The sequence below is a fragment of the Scatophagus argus genome, chromosome 19, assembly GCF_020382885.2.
Source record: "Scatophagus argus isolate fScaArg1 chromosome 19, fScaArg1.pri, whole genome shotgun sequence".
Taxonomy (NCBI): Eukaryota; Metazoa; Chordata; class Actinopteri; family Scatophagidae; genus Scatophagus; species Scatophagus argus.
The window spans coordinates 10781166-10796140 of record NC_058511.1 but is presented as its reverse complement, the minus strand read 5'-3'; the positions used below and the strand labels follow the sequence as shown (position 1 = coordinate 10796140).

The 14975-nt window shown below is 38.4% G+C and overlaps 2 protein-coding genes across 2 annotated transcripts in view; one reads left to right on the top strand and one right to left on the bottom strand.

Annotated features, from left to right (window-relative positions):
• Positions 1-596: 596 nt before the first annotated feature.
• blk (BLK proto-oncogene, Src family tyrosine kinase) lies at positions 597-8729 on the top strand. The gene is made up of 14 exons (XM_046372466.1): positions 597-709; positions 1776-1865; positions 2059-2140; positions 2278-2308; positions 2708-2801; positions 2903-3001; positions 3127-3230; positions 3395-3544; positions 4006-4158; positions 4261-4440; positions 5088-5164; positions 6221-6371; positions 7496-7627; positions 8133-8729. Exons 3-14 carry the CDS (start codon positions 2060-2062, stop codon positions 8333-8335), a joined length of 1455 nt encoding a protein of 484 aa, XP_046228422.1. The 5' UTR covers positions 597-709; positions 1776-1865; position 2059; the 3' UTR covers positions 8336-8729.
• The window catches only part of si:dkey-71h2.2 (low density lipoprotein receptor adapter protein 1), a 76215-nt gene continuing 69952 nt past the window's right edge, over positions 8713-14975 (bottom strand). Inside the window, exon 9 of the mRNA XM_046372470.1 lies at positions 8713-9509. Within this exon, the coding sequence (XP_046228426.1) occupies positions 9443-9509 (67 nt within the window). The 3' untranslated portion in view covers positions 8713-9442. The remainder of the gene's footprint in view (positions 9510-14975) is intronic.

Genomic DNA, 14975 nt, shown 5'->3' with positions numbered 1-14975 from the left:
ACTTACTGGTTTCCACACCAGTTCACCAGTTTTCTACCACCTTGTGGTAAGAATGTGTACTGCTTTACTGAAAGTGCATTACAGTTTGCTAACAGTGGTTCAAACCACTGAGAAACATGTAATGGAAATCTCACTCCCTCTGTTGCACACAAGTACCCGTACAGATACCTACGGTGGGCTACAATACATCTGCTTTTCCACTGTAGGCCTCATTTGATATGGGAAGACATTTGCAATGTGTAAAATATCACCAGTTAAATGTTAATATGCTGTCCACCAACACATTTTAAAATACAACTGTCCATACTGAACTTTCTTCTCTCATTCACTCATTACATAGTTGAAGATTTGATTGAAGTTAATTAATTTAAATTTAATCAGCAGGTGAGGTGAATTTTGTACAGTTTTTTCTACCACAGAGGAAATAGAGGCATGCACAAAAGTAAATATCTATATCTACTATCTATTTACAGTAAACTAAATGTGGTTGCCCCATGGGAGGCCCTGGTCTTCACTGAGAGTGAGTGAGAGAGAGAGAGAGAGAGAGAGAGAGAGAGAGAGAGAGAGAGAGAGAGAGAGAGAGAGAGTCTCAGAAACAAAATAAGAGTGAGAGTGACACACTGACAAACAGTTGGTTGTCAATAAGGAAACTGCAGACATTTTGCATCTGAAACACTTTGAAAGACACAAGCTGTGGGACAAGTTCAAGGTATGTTTATCTCACTTTACTCACTTGCTTATAGAAGTTCAGCTGCTCTACTATTGTGATGGTAAAATGAACAAGCTCAGAATAAAAAGAGTGATTTGATGTAATGTTTCAAATGAAAAAACAAAACAGAACAGTTGAACACTTTTATCAACAGTTTTTTCAACAGTTGTATCGCTGTGTTGTAAAGTCACATAATTAATGACAATAGTAATAGAATATTTACAGCAATCGTCTGGAGACAAAAAACATGCGTTAACATGAAATTCATCCCACAGGCGGTTATGTGAAATTATACATTAAAATAAAGGCGGAAACAAAGGTTTCAATTTCAAGCTTTCTTTAAATTACCCGTTTCTCCACGTGAAAACAATATGGGATGTAGCCCTTAATTAAGGTTACAAAGCTACACTCGAATCTAAATAATTGCTATAAAAGTCTGTCGCTTTTCAAAGGCTCTGTGAATTTCTTCATAATATATCACAGTTTTAATTACAGACCATCAGACAGACTGAAAGTAGGCTTTATATGTGATTTTATGGCACAATTGAATTCTTTTTCAATATTTCTATTACAGTGCAGACACAAACATGCTGTTATTTAGTCAGCAGCCAGATAAAAAATGTCTGACAATATAGACATTGTCACTGTGTTGACATTTTAACATAATAATTTGAATGTACAGCCGTAAACCTTAACTTCTAGGATAAACATTAATCCGTTTAGGTTATTCAGATGTTGGTAATGTGACTTACACCTATTCATACAACTATTCTTATGCCTGTTTGGCTCATGTGATGCATGAAGTTTTTCTTTAATGCCTCATCTATTTAAAAGTTTCAACTTGCACAATGTTGATGTGATGTTTTTAACTCTCGCGCATCAATAAGCATCTTAGCATCTTAAACAGTACATGCAAATGTTGCTGTTCAAAGATGAAAACATTTTTTACTTCCTCTTATGAGCAGCAATGCATCATATGAGCCCTTGTGATCAAGACATAAATTGCAAAAAAAAGAGTCTCCACTGATGATTTTGCAGTTTTGAGTGAGTATAATTCATTTCTCAGCAACGGGCATGAACTCACAGACTCCAAGGCCCTGCAGTGGGAGGAGTGGAGACTGAAAACGGCTTCAGTGAAGCTCATCTGCATTATCAGGTAAGAGCACATTTATAAACTTGCTGTAACTATCTAAGGCTCTTAGCAGGAACTTCGTTCACATGGTGATATTTGATCATTTATAAAAAACTGCAGAACATTCTGTACCGTGTATTGCACCATTACAATCGTAAAGAGCAACTCTTGTTAGCGCTAGGCGGTCTAACATCTAACATTTCCATCATACATGCAGGATGGGCTGCACTTGCAGTGACCAGAAACAAATAAAAGACGACAATTTCTACAAAGGAAAACACAACTCGCCAAATCACATTGTGAGTAGAACACTTACAGGAAAAAGCTTGTGCAAAGTACAGTAATTTACTGTAAATTTAAATTATTGAAATTATTTCCCATTGTTTTTCACTGACTCGCTGCACATTTTAAACACATATATTTTTCTGTTTTTCAGGCACGAAGTGGAAACACCTATTCGGATAACGGTAACCACTGACTACAACACATATAACAAACTTCCTACTAAAAATAACGGAGCCTGCAGTTGACTGCCACTTTTCAGAGAGACATTAGTGGCGGTGAGAGGAGGCAACATTTAATGATTGAAATCTTGGTTGGACTTCCTCTGTTCTCTACTGGGGACAAGATGAGATTATTCGCGAAAGAAAGTCATTTTCAAGTCACAGACTGCATAAAAACTGCAGAATGCTCATCTCTTCAGGAAGAACAGCCTTTACTGTGTTGTACTTTGAAACTTTAGCTGTATACATAATATACTTCCACTACATTAAACGTCAGAGTAGCGGCCAAACTGTCTGAAAAAAATGAAGTTGATGTTGTTATTGGCAGATCACAACCTCAAATAACTCTCTTCTTGTTTTCAGATGACATCGTATTTGTGGCGCAACATGACTTCAAAGCAACCAATGACAGTGAGATATCTTTCAAAAAGGGAGATAAACTTAAGGTTTTACAAGAGTAAGTAGCCTCTCTAGTCCCCTATATATAGTACGCATCCAGCAGTAGCGAAACAAATGACTTTTAATCTGAAGAAATAAAAATTCTGCCTCTGTTTGTAGAAACGGAGAATGGTGGCTGGCTAAATTGTTGGTGAGTGGACAGGAGGGCTTCATACCATGTAATTATGTGGCCAGGGCAGATACACTGGACATCGAAAAGTAAGAAACGATTCCATATGTGTTGGTTAATATGTACAGTTTAGCACTGGAAAACTTTTTTGGATGGTTAATTAGCGTTTTCAAACAGTTCGATGAAGTGTGTTTTGTGGTTCGCTCTTCTGCAGATGGTTTTTCAAGGACATCAGCAGGAGAGAGACTGAACGACTGCTTTTAGCACCTGGAAATAAACCAGGTGCCTTTCTGGTCCGAGAGAGTGAGACCTGTCAAGGTGACAACCATCAAACTCTTTTTGTGATCAAGCAACTTATCAGAATTCCGATGGCAATACATCTCAGGAAGACATTCAACAACATGTGAATGTGTCCAATTTCCAGTCAGTTAAGAAATATACTCTACTTGCAACCGTACTCTGTTGTGTGTTTTCACCCTCAGGATCCTTCTCATTGTCAGTCAGAGATTATGCACCAGATCAAGGAGATGTGGTAAAACACTACAAGATCCGCTGTCTGGACAAAGGTGGCTTCTATATCTCCCCCTCCAACTCATTCCCAACCCTACAGGAACTGGTTAAATACTACAGTCGTAAGTAATAAAAAGAATATGGTTCAACAATCCACAATCTTTTAAAAAATATTCATTAATAAAATTAATTATTTAGAGCTACATTAAAAAGGTCTGTGTTCGGCTTTTCAAAAGTTTTCTAATCATAACTCAACCAACTGCTGATTTGGATTCAGATTCAGTTGACAGCTGTGAAATGTCTGCACTGACTAGAAGTCAGACCCTTGTGATGTGTTGTGCATTTCCTGTGTGAGAGGAGCAATAGTCTTTCCACTCCTGTGACTGAACCACAAGATAAAAAGGGCAAATCTGTAGAACAACAACAACAACTGATCAAGAAGTACTGTGCACAAGCATACACAGATGGGTTTTCAAAATTATTTACAGAAACAAGAGCTCAGTACCTAAATTTAACACAACGGAAAAGAAAGTAAGATAATATGTACTGTTTGTGTTGTCGCGTGTATCATGTTTGTGCGCAGGAACAGCGGACGGTTTGTGCCAGCGGCTGTATGCCCCTTGTAAGTCGAAGGCACCCCAGCAGCCGTGGGCACAAGACGAATGGGAGATTCCAAGAGAGACCTTGAAGATGGTGAAGAAACTGGGGGCCGGGCAGTTTGGGGAAGTGTGGATGGGTGAGCTAACAACTAACAACTTATACTATCATTGGCAATATTTTATAAACCAAGACAGTAGAGTGCAGTGAGTTAAGCACCTTGTTTTAATTCCCACTGCAGGTTACTATAAGAACTCCCAGAAGGTTGCTATAAAGACCTTAAAGGAGGGAACAATGGAGCCTGAGGCCTTCCTCCAGGAGGCCAACCTGATGAAGCAGCTGCAGCATGAACGACTGGTGCGCCTCCATGCTGTGGTCACGAAGGAGCCCATTCTTATTGTAACCGAGTTCATGGTCAATGGTAAGACAAAGAGCAAGAGGGGAGAAGGGGAGATTTTTGATGATTAAAGTCTCCCCAATGAGGCGGTGATGAAGTGTACCACAAATAGTATTTTCATTATTACAGATTAGGCAATAATTCTCAGAATTAATACTTTGGTGTAAAAAAATATCAGAAAACAGTGAAAAAGTTCATCTTGTTTTTTTTGTCCAAATTGATACATTTAAATGTCTTGTTTAATCCAACCAAACTTAAATATATAGTATTTACAGCTTCATAAAACAGAAAAGCAGGAAACACTTGATATTACAGAAGTTGGAATCAGAGGAGGTTTGGCATATTTACTTGAGAAATTACTTTTGCTTTCTGTAGTTCATCCAGTTGATGAAGCTGAGCAAACCATTTGTAGTTCATTTTTACACGCTTGTAGAATTTAATGCAATCAAATCCAAGGAATTAAACGCTACATATGTGAAGCTTAAGAGTGCAACTGTACCCTTATTATGCAGTCATACTACTGCATGTATGTCTGGTTGTTTCCAGTAAAAGATGAATCATGTTTTTCTGTATAACCCGTTTAGTTGAAAGAAGTTTCTATGAAATAATGTGGTCTTTATCTGTCATTTCTCATGATGATACAGCCATGCTTCTCCTTTTCTCTACTGCAGGATGTCTTCTGGACTTTCTAAAAACAGACGAAGGAAAAAAGCTGAAGATAAATAAACTGATAGACATGGCAGCACAGGTGGGTAATCTTTAACTCTAATCACACAGTACTGACAACATGCTCTCTTCGAATGTATACAATCCTGTCTTGTGTGTGACATTTTCGTCACGATGAGGACACAGCGCTCAATAAAATATTGAAAGCTTTATCTCCTTTGGTTTCCCTTTGCGGCAACAAGCACTTTTTTAATTCTTGTTATTTCTCAGCATTTTTTCCACTTCCATTGCTTTTCTTTGTGACAACAAGGTAGTTTTTCCTCGCCACTGTCACCAAGTGCTTGCTCACGGGGAAATGTTGGGTTCTCTGTATTAAAAAATTCAATTAAAGAGTTTGGTCTAGACCTGCTCTAATTGGAAAGTGTCATGAGATAGGTCATGAAGTTTGTTGTGAATACAAATAAACTGAATTGAATTGAACTGAACTGAACCTTGGATTAATATTTAAATCGCAATTCTTTGCATACTTTGACAAAAGCATTAGCCTTCTTGCTGACCTCAAATTCTATTTATACATACTAGCCGATACAGTACTGCTTTGAACGCTTATTGTAGTATGTGCTCTGACACCAGACATGATGTGAGTACACATGGAAACTGTCAGCAGTAGCTGTGTGGTTTCTGTGGTGGGGCTTTTGCTCGTCTGGCTTGAAAGCCTCACCCTACGTCAATTATTAACATCCGGACAGGAAGTCATGCTTTTTTCCACCCACAGAGAGCTCCCCCAGAACTGTTTTGCCCCTCCAAAAATGTGTTTTCAGTTCCTCAGAGTTGGCACACCCTGTTAAACCCACTTTGCTTCCATTATCAGACACATAAACATGAGTATACACGCATACTGCACAAATACACATGCTCAGCTGTGACTACTGTACACACTGACCTAGGGAAACAAATACAGGCAGTATGTGAACAAACTCTCCATTTATTCTATGGATTCAGGGTCCTGTAAAACAATCGTCTCATTTCCTGGTATGAATTACTGAATTACCAGCTTCATTTTTTGTCTTTGCGTTTGATCTGATAATTCCCTCAAGAGACTGTTTCCAATATTCCTCTTTTCCTTCCTGCGCGGCAGATAGCTGAAGGCATGGCGTACATCGAGAGGAAGAACTACATCCACCGAGACGTGCGTGCAGCCAACATTCTAGTCAGTGAAACCCTGCACTGCAAGATAGCAGACTTTGGCCTGGCGAGGATCATCGAGTCGGAGTACACAGCTCAAGAAGGTGCAGTATGCAAGAAGAATCAACTTTTATTGGAAATATATATATTTCTACTTACACTGAATTTTTGCTCTGCATTTAACCCATCCTTGGTTGAACACACATGCAACACCCAGCAAATTACATGCAGTGAACACACAGCAACCGCTTCTCCAACCTCTAGGCCACGGCTGCCCGCCCCAAGTATGAGTGTTTCCCCCATGTTGGACAATAAATGCATCCAGGGCCGTAGCCAGGATGTTAGAAATAATGAGGTCAGGAGTTAAAAGTGCATCCTCCATCTCTTTAAATTTTGACCAGACAATATGAAGGTCTAAATCACATTGAAAATCACATTTTCACGTTACATTACATTCATTTGGCAGACAATTTCGTCCAAAGTGACTTCTAATAAATGCATTCAAAGTAAAAAGGAACAAGACATATATGTTGGAAAGTGTAATCCTCTCAAAGAAACAGTTACAAAGGTGAAGTACTGTAATGCGGTTTCAGTGACTTCTCTATAAACTTTCTGGAATAAATACACAGTCTATAAATGCTGCAATCAAGCTATAAAACACCCACTGTGTGTTCTTTTTAAGTGGAGAATGTAAAACCTCCTAATTCCAGAGACAGAGAGCTCAGTGTCCCCTAAGGCGACTGCGGTTCTGAAAGCATCATTCAAATCTTACTTAGATGCACATTATCTCAGCCAGTATTTTGACAAAATGTGTTGTTCTCAAACATCATTTTATTTTGTGAGAGCAATAAATATTGTGATACAGTAAGATTTATAGAATTTAAATTGAAAATTTTTTTAGATATAATGATTGTGGATGAATGTCCACAATGTTGTTTTTGGCTGATCCAGTCAATCAGAGATCTTAAAAATCACATCAATCAATCACATAGGTGCATAAAAAAACCCCTTAAATATCTAATATTATATACAGGAAACTATATACCGCTAACAAAGATATATACATGTTAAAACTACATAGTGAAATAAATAGCAAAATCTCTACCGGTGATCATATCTCAGTGTGTTACCTCACAGTAAGAAGAATAACACCCACACACACCTACATATTCACTGCAGTCATCTTCCGGTAACACTAACTAGTTCTCAACCTCTTTCTTACAACCAGGTGCTAAATTTCCCATTAAATGGACGGCTCCAGAGGCCATCAATTTTGGCACATTCAGCATCAAATCGGACGTATGGTCCTACGGGATCCTCCTCACAGAGATCGTCACCTATGGAAGAATACCCTACCCAGGTACGAGAACTGACAAATAAACTACTACTTAAAGGTTCAGTGTGTAGGGTTTAGGGGGATCTATTGGCAGAAATGAAATATTCATAAGTATATTTTCATTAGTTTATAATCATCTAAAAGTAAGAATCTTGTGTGATCCTAGACAGAGTGAGGTAGCGGGTCCTCTTCCACGGAGTCTGCTATGTTGCATCTCTATATTTGTACGGTAGCTCAGAATGGACAAACCAAGTTGCTCTAGAGAGGGCTTTTCATATTTTGATGTTACCTGAAGGCCAGTGTGGGTTCTCCTTCGTGCTGAGAAAGTGAGGAGTGAGAGATGGGGTATTTTGGTTGTAATGTGCAGCTTCACTGCTAGATGCCCCTAAATCATGCAATGCACTGGACCTTTGAGCACAAATCATGTTTTAATATACTGTTAACAATTAAATTCCAATGTTATAAGTAAACTGCAAAATATTACTAAAATTCCATCAAAATCTCACTGCATTTTGTTTTTCCGAATCAGGAATGACCAACCCCGAGGTGATCAGGAGCTTGGACAGGTCGTACAGGATGCCACAGCCTGAAGGCTGCCCTGAGGAACTCTATGACATTATGATGATGTGCTGGAGGCAGAGGCCTGACGACCGGCCAACTTTTGAATTTCTGCAGAACACTTTGAATGATTTCTTTATCGCCACAGAAGGACAATATGAGATGCAGCCATGATTAAAGGAAAAGGAAATGTTTCCTCTAGGTAACCCGAAGACAACAAAAAGCCATTAAGCAAGATGTGAGACTAAGGAAAGGATCGAAGAGGAACACCTTTTTTTGTTTGTTTTTTTTTTTACAACTGCTACAGTTAATTTTTTTAAAACGTTTCAAAACAGGCACATTTTTAACAACTTCCTTCTGAATGAATGTAAAAGCTAGTTAATAGCTTCTTCTGTCTCTAGCAGCTAAGCTAAGAGCGGCTGAAACCATGTTAATATCAGAAAGGAAACAACTTCAATGCAAAGTTTTATTATCCTGACTGTTCTCCTGTTATTGATGGAATATGGAAATACGAGGGATATGAAAATAGAAATACAGTACATGTATGATGTAAAAAAAAAAAGAGAAAGTTGGCACGGCTAAAGTTACAGATTGAACATTTGCATGGTACAGAAAAAAGCAGCCTGAGATTACATGCACAATACTTTGCACTTTTTTTTTATCCTTTCAGTCATTCAGTGGACATTTAGAAAAGAAAAGGGCTTTCTGAAAAAAAATGTACTTTCCTACATATTTTTGTAAATAAAATATTTACATTATTTAGAACTTTAGTTTGTTCTTGTTCGTAGCAGTTTATTTACGGTGTCAAAAAAATTGAAATCAGCGGTGTAGTGGCAACAATAATTTTTTATATTTTGTTGTTTGAAATAGTGATTGAAGTATTTGTTGCAAAGGATAAATCAGTTCGCTGGGAAGTGGAAAATTACTTTAAAGAGAAAAAGCTTTTATGCTTAGCTGCTTTTCTGAGCTGTTCGGCAGCAGTGTGACTTCATACAGAAACAAGAATAAAGAACAGGATGTCCCATAATAACTACACACAATAACATTTAAAGACCAAATGAAGGTCTGGGGTGTTTTGAATCATGTCATAGATGAATGGAGGAAAGTACAACAGTGATAAGTGTTAACAACCCAAGTGTAAACTACTAAATTTATGACATAAAACTTCACATGGCATAAAAATGAGAGACAACAGTAGCTGGCAGGAAGCCCTTAAAAAAGCATCTGGCCCAAACGAAATTACACTGAGTTTGATCCTCTAGCTAAACCATCCCTGGGGGTCTAAGACAGCATCTTGAAGATAACAGACTGGAATGGCCGTGGCAGCCAGGGGTTAAACTGCTGCTTCCTGAATGGACAGGAAACAGGAAGTGTGCGTCAGCATTCCTCAGATGCCACACAGCAAGAATGTCCTCACACGCCAAACCGGTTAAGGACTTTTTATTCCCCTATGAAACATCCTTTTGATACTTGGTGACTGAGAGACATTTTGAGAAAAGTGTGTCAGTAAGGCACCTTTGAACTGGGTGAGATAGACTTTTACTCTTTATGTAATGTCACACAATATGCACTCTGAATAAGATGAATATAATGTCTGGGACAACTTGGATGTCTACTTTTATGAATAATGGAAAATAACAAATTCCTCATAGCCACGTGGTTGATTTTCCTTTCTTGACAACACTAATTGAAAATGTAAGAAAAAGTGTTTACATAAAGGTGAAAAAGTTTCAAATGCAGAGAACTGAAAGAGTCACATTCATTACTATACTCCTGTCATCCTGCAGAGGTCAGTGTCACACAGTTTCACGTTACTATGCTGCTGGAAGCTGGACAGAGACATTAATAGAAGCGTCAAATTTCCTTAAGATACTTCAAATTATATATTACCACAATACCGACTGTGTGTCTCGTATTTTTTTATATTGTGTGTGTGTGTGGGGGGGGGGGTTGTTTTTCTCATTTTTGCCTTTTAATGACAGGAACGGGATTGACAAGATACATATGAAGTATTTTTAGTGAGTACTGTTGAGTCGAGATCCAACATTAACCTTGATGGCAGAAGAATACATATGAAAAACATGTTACTTGTCATCCATATGTCATTATGTACATATTTCAATGTCACAGCTGGGGTCACAAATTCAAACACATATTCAAACTAACCACTAGGTGTTAAAATGTCCACATATGTGCGGCCTCACCTAATTTTCCTGGTGGTCTGGTCTGCATGTCCTAACAGTCAACCACGGGTTCTCCTTGTCAGTTATCTGTATTTAACTGAGCTTTATCTGTCTAACTACTTTCTTTTCACATGAAAGCACCAGTAAGTGTGCTGGAAGACATTTAAGAAAAGCATATAGTGTTTGATTAAAAATTTGATTACCTGGGAGGCTCACAAGGAACAATTGCTATAATATAAAACAACAGCTTCAACAATTGCATTACCCTGCTTATATACTGTCCTCATCACAACTGTTCTTTGCTAATCCTGCTGTTTACGTCTAGCACCATCACAGAATATTATTGCTTATCTATCAAATATCTTAAGGACCTAACTGTTGAAATATTTTCATTCAGCACACAAGACGCTGTAGATGTTATAGGAAGCAGCTAATATTTGCTCACTGTTTTCAAAAGCTACACCCACAGGCTCTGATCACAACGGCTTCAGTCAGTTAGCTGATGAATGGAGAGAACTACCATTAACAAGTCTCACAGTGTAACGTGATTGATAAGCAGAATCACCTCGAAATGAGGCGTGATGTTAACAAAAGATGACAAGACGTGTGGGGCAAACGTTAGGAGGCCTAATCACCCTCTCCCCTCTTCCTGTTCGTCGCCGCTGCCTTAGACGCATAATGATGGGAAACGGTGGCTCGTACACAGACTGATGACTGATCCCTGCAGAAGGCAGCACATCATTAGCATCTTGTGAGGATAACCCTGTGCTGTCCTCTGGGATGGAATAAAAAAAAAAAAAAGCGCATCGCCACAGATGAAAAGAGATGGGCTTTCATCTTCCAATAATGTTCTTGTTTTCGTTGGTGTTCAATTGGGATTATGCTCCTCATAAACATGTTTTCTCTCCTGGGCTTTGATGTCATTAAATTAATGGAGTCCATCAATCAAGAGTGTTTGGTCCAATAGATGTGAGGGCTCTTAAAACAATGACAGAAGAAGTCAACAAAACATCCTGCTAAATGAGCATTTGCAATATAAATGAGCACACAACAGAATAAAGGTGGGGGTTTTTTTCAGCGGGAAATGACTGTGGGTTTTATAAACTCATGTCAAAGTTTCACACCATCCACAGATTTAACTTATGACTTTCAAAAGCCAATTAATTAATCTGTTCTACATATCTACTTTGTACCTCAATCTGTCAATACTTATGTCATATAAGAAAGTCAAGACTAGCTTCAAACATGAAAATTGGTCTCTTAAAGTCTGCAAAAAGGCTACATTTTGTGTTTGACAGATTTAAATGGTAAGAGTTACTAAAACGCTCTCATATTTATGTGAAGTCATTTACAACCGACAGTACGGTCCTCTACATACATCCAAAGGATTTACAAGCCCTAATTCAAAAAACTGCTTGTGATATTTTGTTAATCCTTTTTTTTTTTAACATATACTCAACAGAAAACACATGCATACATTTAATGTTTTACCTAAGCAAATCAATTGATTTTTTTAATACCAAATATGAAACAAAAGGAAAAGTGAGGAAGGCAATTTCTTTCTTGGCTTATGTTGTATAGATCTATACAGTAGACTGATTGAATTTTCTGACCAAAATGAAGTCTTATGGGAAGGGCATTTGTGCTAATGGAATTTTCTTTGATGAAGCCAATGCTAAAGAAATCTGCAAACGGGGGCATAATTTATGCTACCTTCCCTCGGGCTGATTGGGAAGGATTTAGGAAACCATCTGCAGATTGATACTTTCTCTTGATATATGAGTCCTTGTCAATTCATTTACTGTAGGAAGCCTTAAAGCCATGAGGTAGCAGAAACCCTACCAACCCCCAACAAATGTATCTCGTGACTGACCACCATGGTTGAGCTCAATGATGAGTCAAGGGCACCGGTAACTACAGGGAAATTTAATTATATGTGCGCTGGGGCAGTAAAACTACTGAAGGATACTGCTGGCCTACTCAATGTGGGCTGAAATGTGAACATTCAGTGTTCTGTTAGACCTTCAGTCGCCACTGTTAAGAGTTAAAGGACAAAATGAGCTGATCAGTTTTAAGAGAACAGTCACTAATTAAGAATCAGAGGACTAAATTATCTATATAGTCCTATAAAACCTTTCACTGGACACTGAGTTACATTACAGCTACGCGTCACACAGCCGCAGACTTTCAGACTATATTGCGTCTGAGACATATGAGTCTTTTGTGAGCCCACCAACAAGACAGCTCATCATCTCTGATCAGTATGCAGCGGTGTGCTCCTTGCCATCCTGCTGTCACCATCTCCCTTCTCCTAGTGGTTTGTGCACCAAATGTCAATGTAAATATTCATATATGTGGCTTTGACCTTGGATGGCTGCCTCTTTCACCACACTTTCTCTCCTTTCCTTCAATGTTGAGAAAAAGGAAAACCACAAAGAATACAACATAAGGGTGGAGGTGAGGTGGTTTGTCAGCATGTGATCTGGAGTGAAAAAAAGGACTAAAAGTTAATACAGTTTACGTCTTTTGTGTTTAAAATTTGTTTACTATAAGATGTGCAGTATATAGTGGGAGGTATACACGAGGTGTTTCCAGTTATGTCATTTAACCTAATGGCAGTTGAATATGATGGTTGTCTTATATTCATCTTTAGCCAGAAAACTATTTGGACTTTGGAAGGTCTCATTCAGCCGACTGTCTCTGAACTTACACCTCAAGCACCTGGGAGTCATTAAGTGAATGGACAAAATGAACAGAAATGGTCTGCAGTCACTTATTAAATCCCTGCCATCTTTCTGCCTTCTCATTACTTATAAAGTTATTTTATTGGGCACTGAACACCAAGCAATTAACATTCTGAGTCTTTCCTCCTGCCAGGTGAAGTAATTTTTGGTATTAACCCCATCCTCACAGGATCTTGTTTGAAAGATTTCAAACTGAAATGATGACTAAGCAATATGGAGAATAATGTGAAGTAAAAAGCAGGGGTAGGTTTGACCCTGTGCCTTTTAAAAAGGTCCCTTGCACTTTTACTTGCTTAACTTATTCGTTAAGAACAAATTCCAAAATTATCAATCACAATTATTTCCATGTTAACATTTTGAGATTAATCCGACAGGACGAGCTGTGGAGACATGTCAGACAAAAACGAGTTGGGAACCACCATCTTACAGGAAATGAAAGCTAAATATTAAAAGATGTGATTAACGTCCCCGTCAGTCATGCGCCTGCACTTATCAAGTACAATAAATGTCCTCTGATGCTTAGGTGATGGCAAGCTGATAGCATCTTTTAGAGTACCTCTCAGCAACCAACATCTAATCCAGTAACCGTTTCTGTATGCATTCTGTAAATAAATAAAAAAATACAAAATTTCTGAAGACAGGAAGTTGACATTTGACTCTGAATGAAAAGATTCTGAAAAAATCTGAATCTTGCTCTACAGCCGCCACGCTGTAGAGGAAGGGCAGGAGCAACAGCTCTACAGCCGCCACGCTATTCACCATCAGCCTGTTTCACTGTTTCAGTATTCCAAACCCTGCAGGGGTATATGTGTAATTCACACTAATCATCAGTCCCAAATGGTGCCCCAACACCGAGAGGGAAAATCCATCTGCATGAGGACTCCATGTTCTAACAACGCAGCACACAAAATGAAAGACCACTCTGAACAGCAGCTGGGCTACAGGGGCCACTGGTGCAGTCAAGCAATTATGGCAAAAACAAAAAAACTCAGTCCAAAATTAGAACAAAGCAGAAGTGAAGTGGTGGACATGCTGAGTGCTTCTGTGTCGAATTAAAAAGCCATAAGTCAGAGTGCTGCTTGTATGAGCCATTTCAGCTCCACTATAATTCCATTTAATTCCTTATAGTGTCTTTTCTAGTGTGACTGAAGATTTTGTCACGTTTAGTGTACACAGTGTATCTACCATATATGCCTTTCGAAAATGACAACTATTCTGAGGTACTTTGAGCTTTACTGCTGCCTTTGTATTTAAGGTGTAACTGCAGAGAAAGTCATGCAATGACTGAAATATTTCTTTTTGATCAATAAAAAAGATGCAAACGAAGATGTTTCCATCACTCTCAATTTTGATAGTCTTGATTAATGTGAAACAAGGTTTGAATCTGTTGCTTTTTCTTGCCTTTCTAGCAAGTCAGAAACTACCTGTTATGAAAGACTTATGTCCTCTAGTACTTTTCCCATGTGAATCAATGATTAAAGTAATTTATGAAAATAGGGAAGGAAGTAATGCTGCCAGGCTGTGCAAAAATTCTGGCTTGTGTGGAAAGATTGTGAGGGTAGTGCTACATCATTCTGTGGTATTTCTCTTTAATGTGGGATCCAAGGATGGCTAATATCTTACAGCACTGAAAAGAGACTGCAAAAGGATTTTTTTCTTTGCTGCAAAGAACATAAATCCCCAGCACATTAGAGTCTTGGGTATATAGCTGTGTGTGAGGCAAGAATCCGCTCTCCATTGAAAATCATGACAACCTACTGGAGAGAAAGTAGTTAGACTCAATCTCCTTGTTCACCAATGAAATGCCACAACAAAATAACTCATTTTATCCTGATTTCGTGTCTGACACCGAGGGATTATCATGATTATCTTTATTTGAGCAACAAG